The sequence below is a fragment of the Poecilia mexicana genome, unplaced genomic scaffold (assembly GCF_051168715.1).
Source record: "Poecilia mexicana isolate PSO_F unplaced genomic scaffold, ASM5116871v1 scaffold_13, whole genome shotgun sequence".
Lineage (NCBI taxonomy): Eukaryota > Metazoa > Chordata > Actinopteri > Cyprinodontiformes > Poeciliidae > Poecilia > Poecilia mexicana.
In genome coordinates, this window is record NW_028263382.1 from 16,846,483 (window position 1) to 16,852,482 (window position 6,000).

Genomic DNA, 6,000 nt, shown 5'->3' on the forward strand with positions numbered 1-6,000 from the left:
CTACAGTAAAAATAAATAAGTTAGCACCTATGAAAGCAGGATACAGTGAAAAGATAAATCTAGATTATGAAGACAGCACTTCAGCCGTTAGCTCAGTCAACAAAAGACCCTTACAAAGTCCAGGATAGGCTGCAGAGCCTTTCATGTTCCACTCCCTGTTTAATGACTGTTGCTAGAATCTCCCAAAGCACCGACTCCAGGGCGATCAGGAACCATGATAAACCTGTGCATTTCTGAAAAATATCACATTTGCACAAAAACCACCAAATAGATGTTGAGCAAAAAAAAAAAGAAAAAACAACATTTTTCAAAGTAACGTCTAAACAGATCTAAAGAGGGCAGTGACCCTGCAACATCAGAGCCACCAAGGGCAACAAAACAAAGGAACAACAGTGTTGACATCCTAGTCTTTTATGACCATCTAGCTGCGTACGTCAAAAGCAAATCAACTCTGCCACAACTGTCAGGTTGCATTATGCAAATCAACCACAGGCCGTGACGTTGGTAGGCCAACCAAATATTTACAAAAGATGCATACAAAGGCGCCATTTGTCTTTGCACAAGTAACAGAAACTAAGGTCTCGCTGTTCCTTTGGCACAAATATGACATGAAAATCATGCTTTACGAAACTCTTGCAAATTTTGTTCTAAATATAGACAAAATAAACACACCGAGTTCAGATTATGAAAACAGAAACACATTTGGTTGGTTTTCCCTAAAATTGAACCAAGTAAATCTGATCAGAAAGAACAATATAACTACTAATATGTGAACTGAACATCTCCAAAGCTACAGCGTTGTGGGATGTTTCTGATCTGACCATTGGTCAGTGTCTCCTGAAAGTAAGACATTGACCAGCAGCCGGGTCAAGGGTAAGTAATACACAAGGGCAGTGAGGACTGGCCGGTGTTGTTCGATCCAACAGACAGGAGAAACTACCACTGGTGTAGGATAGAGTCTGCATAGCCATACACCGGTCAGGGTGGAAGCAGATTTCTGTGATGGCGACTCTGAGGAGGACAATGCGCTCTGACACAATGCAGAAATAACCCAGGCATGGTTTGCGTAGTTACTTGTGTTAACACAAGTTTGAAGTTGTGAGTTGGCCTCCAATGTTCACCAATCTCAACCAAAACCAAGCTGGAATAAAGGGCTCGATCGACGGCGGTCCCAACTTGAAACCCTACAGGATTTAAAGGATCCGCTGCACATTCGGGTGTCTAAAGGATTCCACAGCAAAGAGGGCATAATGTTATCCCCGATCAAAGTGTGTAATTGATTGACACATCATTTGATACACCCCGAATGCAACATTGTGGTCTTGAATAACTAAAATTAAACTTGGTCTATAAGTGGATTATAAAACTACAATTAAATAACAATGATAGTAATAATGTACTGAAACCCTTAAAAAGAAGAAGAAAAGAAAAACACATTAATGCTGATGTGCAGTCTCCCCCTAGTGGTGTCAGCATGCACTGGCAGCTTTTTAACAGGATGTTCCTCCAGAAACCGGACCATTTCCACCCAGTGACCTGATCAAACGGGGAATGTTCTCACCTCCTGGGCTGGGAGCGGCGGTCATCCTCTGCACTCCCCGACTCCTGCAGAGGAACAAGTACACAGAAATATTTATGCAGGGCTTCCATCTCCTCATGTCAGGCTACCAGAAGCAGTGTTTTTCTGAACAATCAGAATCATCATGAATAAAAACATTTGGGCGACATGTTTCCATCACATGCTGTGTCAAGATGCAATTATTCGTGAATAAACAAGAGCTAGAGTGGGTGGCAGCAAGAGTGGAGTGTCAGCATGGAGCTTTTCCATCAGATAAAACAGAGCCAGGCTGGTATTTTAAGTGACGTTTAGAGGCTGAGCATCCCTGCACCCCCACACCATGCGCTCCCTCCTCCTCCAAAACGCAATCATCCCTCCCCCCACCACTGCAACCAGCACAGCTTTAATCCCATCCTGCTTCAGTAATCCCTCCAAAAAAAAAAAAAAAAAAAAAAATCTGACAACTTTCTCTTTATGGCATCAATTTGCCAACTCCGACCAGGCCAAAGCGAACATAATAGAGACATTTTTAGCTGTGAAAAAACCCCCGTCTCAATCACAAGACGGGGAGGAAAACAAAGTAAAGATGATAATAATGGAGGTAAGAAGATGGAGGAAGCTGGATGCAGCTGTGGGTTGGGTCAGGAAGAGCCGAAGCTTCAATTTTATCCGTTCTTGTGTGTGCTGCTGCAGATGTGAGCTGGCCTGGAAGAGGCAGCAGCCCGAACGGTGATCCCTGCATCAGCAAACTGAGCTCCAAACAGAATACACAGCAGGAACTGGAGCAGATGCTTCCTGTTCAAACACACCTGAGGAAATGCCTTCTCAGCAGATTATAGGCATATATAACACAGCCATAGGCTAATCGTACTCACACATAACACTGATATAGCTCTATGCACCTGTCATATAGCTTTAAAACCATATCCCATTAGACGTTAGGTGTGAGCTGATCGCCATAGTTACCATGTCTCCACATGCAAGAGTAGGGGAGTGGTCATAAAGAGAATGAGAAGACGGAATCAGGCTACTGCTTGGCTGATTGGGCCTGTTTAACTAAACTACAGCTTTTCACCTCTGTCAGTAAATATAATAATGTCGGCTCGATTCAGAGCACAACTGCTTCCAGATGAAGAAACAGAGCAATCAACTAAGAATTTAGTTGATTGGTCATTTTGGTTAGATCGGGGGTGTGGGGGGGGGGTCATAATCTGTCATATTTCAGAAAAACGATCTGGTTTTTAAAACAGGGATCAGGGTCAGAATAAATGGAAACAGGGTGTCAAATAGAGTCTTGGGTTCATATAAAATCTAAATAAAGATGTAAGTATTTTATGCCTATTTAGTTACATTTTTAATAAAAACTACTGAAGAGACTAATCAGAGTCAGACAACTTTCCTCCTGACAGTTTCGGCCTCGTCCTTCCCTTGCAGCAGCAGACACCTCACAAGAGCGCTCACATGGCTGCTCCCAAACAGAAACGGGTCTCATGACAAGCAGCTGGTACCCTGCATATACAATCACTTCATCGCTTCAGTGTCTCGCTTTTGAAATCCTTATTCGCCAAAAATCATTTGGTGAATGACTTTTGGCTTGAACCCAATGCCACTAAGAGCAGCTTTTGCTGAAATAGTCATATTGCACCCGTTCCTTTGGCTTAAACGCGTTATCGTTCTTCGCCTGATATTTTCCAGATATAAACAACAGGAAGCTGAGAACATTTTGGGGTAAACATGAATCTTCACACCACTCTCCTCTACTCTCTCACTGACAATGTTTCCTTCATCTGATGGTTCAACTCCATTAGTCTGCGAAACAGGAATTGTCAACACACTAAATTTGTCCAAAAATATTGAACCTCCTGTTTCAGCTCAAGAACTGCACTACGGCATATTTTAATATGTTTTTATTCGTTTATTCATTCATTTTTAATGTTTTAGTTTAAGCAACACAATTTCTAGCATCTTATCAACTCTGCATGACATGCATTTGTTTGTCATAGGGTGCTGTTTTTCCCTAGTGTCAGCGTTTGCTACTCTTTAGCCGAATACCATTTTATCTCTTAACCTTTAACCCTAAGTTTCTAAGGAATAGGGCATTCCAATTAGTTCTGTAAAGAAGGGGGGAATGGCTGCGTGGTATGAGCTATTATAATTGAGAAAATGTATGCAATTAGTTTAATGTGTAGCTTGCAGCGTTACAATATATGTCATTTGTTATCAGCTATAGAAATAACAAAAATAAAATGTTCAATTTAACATATTTTAACATTACATTAGCTTTGTTTGTAATAATGGTTAATGGTTATCGGTCATAACATTTGATCCATGCAAATCTAAATACAAAATTAATTTATTTACTTAATATGTGTTCTGACATATTGCAAGTAAAAAATAAATATAGCCATATAGCCACCATTGTAATAAGCTCGACTGCATGAAGCATCTAATGATGGTTTTCTCCATCACCAAATAAATTAAACTTACAGTAAGGCCCTTCAGATTTGCGCTGCCCCTTCAGCATTTTACAGTTTGTTACAATCATAAGTTGTTGTTTTTTTTTTTTTTTTTATCTCTGGCAGCCACACCAGCACATTTATACTAGATCTGCCAGGAGCCTGGAGAGCCTGCTGAGTGCGTCAGAGCGGATAACGGGACGGCCTCACAGCCTGCAACAGAGACTGACAAGACTGAACCAGTTACCCGCTTTCCGGGGCAGCGACCCTCCTCTCTATTGCTCTACTGACCCACAACCTTTCAGTGGCTGTTTTTTTTTCCAGTAAAGTCAATACGGTGAAACACAAAGAAAGCTAATATGGCCAAAATATATATACGATTACGGCGTAAGAGCAACTTGAGCAGCTAATAAAGAGTTTAAAACCACTATTATTAAGACAGACTTCTCTGACAACACTCCATCTAGTGGAGAAAGTGAATCAGCCACATAATGCTAACGATGAATAGCTAAGTTTTAAAAAATAACTTCTTAATATACCTATAAACCCAAGTCTGCATTCTGTGCTAAAGCCAAACAACTTAAAGTTCAAACTTCTAGTCCTGTGGAATGACTGAAACAGTTTCCTTTAATGTTACAGTAAAATACCGGCAGCTGTAAAAGTTAGCCTCCCATGTACATGACCAACAAACTGGGAAAAGCGGGGCTAACTGCTGGGACTAACTGACACTAATGTCAATCCAGATGACAAGTACTTACAGAAACACACGGACTGGAGGTGGTGCTCGGTGTCGGTGACCGCTGTACGGTGACCAGCGCCATCCCTGCTGCTGCTGCTGATCCCGGTCACCTCAGAGACTGGAAACCCGGGACACAAGACATTATTTTAGGAAGAAACTACAGTGAAAAAGGAGCTCCTGATGTTATTTCTCTGGAGGTTGCTTAGCTGCCTTTTCGAGTAAAGTAAAACAGTGCAATTGTCCGTTTCCGGTATGAACTCTTTCAAAATAAATTTCGCACATTTACAAACAAATCCTATTTCTAGCAATATTTGGTACTAAAGCAGATTTATCAGTTAATAAAAAAATCCTGTTAATTCTTGATATTAATGAAACAATCAAATATTGTTTCATTAATAATTTAAATTTGTTGGATTTTATATCCAAATTTAAAATCAGTTAAATGTACATTTTTCTCTTATAGACATAAATATGTTTGTCAATCTTTGTTATTCAAATAAAAGTAGAAAACATCTGTACAATCAACAGTTCATAATTAAAAGGATAAAAACAGATGTTTAAACATTGTTTGTTAAGAATAATCGTCTTTGAGCTCTGACTGATTATTACTAAATTACCATTTTTTTGTGAAATTAAATTAAATAAAGAAGAGAAGTACAGAACTACAGCTGCAATGTTACAGTCAGTGATTGCATCAGGATTGAGAAGCACAGCAAGATTAACTTTATCATTAGTCATAAGCTAATTCAAGTTACATTAAGTCAGAGGTCCCCAAACTGTGGGGCGCGCCCCCTAAGGGGGGCGCTGTGCCATTGCAGAAGGGGCGCGGGAAGCTGTCTGGATGAAAACAAAAAACAAAAAAAACATGAACGCTTATGCGCTGGGTTTTTACCCTAGAATGGCCAACTCTCTGTTATTCCTCTGTCAATTTAATACAGTAGGGGCTTTCACACTTACCATATCTGTGTTCTCTGTCACTTTTATCAGCAGTTAAAACTGTTTAATCCGTTGTTAACATGTCGTAACCTATTTTTCCGAGCCGCCTTTAAACGCAACATGAGCGCTACGACCCTCGCGCTGGTTTTACACCTGTGCGGCAGTGAAGGAGACCTGCTGCTGCTACGCAGAGATACACAGGTGTGTTAGAATCATGGCAGCAAAACGCAAAGAACTTTTCACATTTTTCCCCCCCAAACTAACCGAATGAGTTGAGCTGTTGGATGCAGGTAAAGTTAGCTAAAAGATGA

General features: G+C 40.5%; 1 protein-coding gene across 1 annotated transcript in view; it reads right to left on the reverse strand.

Moving 5' to 3' along the window:
- Positions 1 to 4,965, reverse strand: part of ssh2a (slingshot protein phosphatase 2a) — a 28,450-nt gene extending 23,485 nt beyond the window's left edge. The window contains exons 1-2 of the mRNA XM_015013360.2: positions 4,773 to 4,965; positions 1,562 to 1,605 (exon numbers count right to left, since the gene is read on the reverse strand). Of these exons, the coding sequence (XP_014868846.2) occupies positions 1,562 to 1,605; positions 4,773 to 4,835 (107 nt within the window). The 5' untranslated portion in view covers positions 4,836 to 4,965. The remainder of the gene's footprint in view (positions 1 to 1,561; positions 1,606 to 4,772) is intronic.
- Positions 4,966 to 6,000: the final 1,035 nt, after the last annotated feature.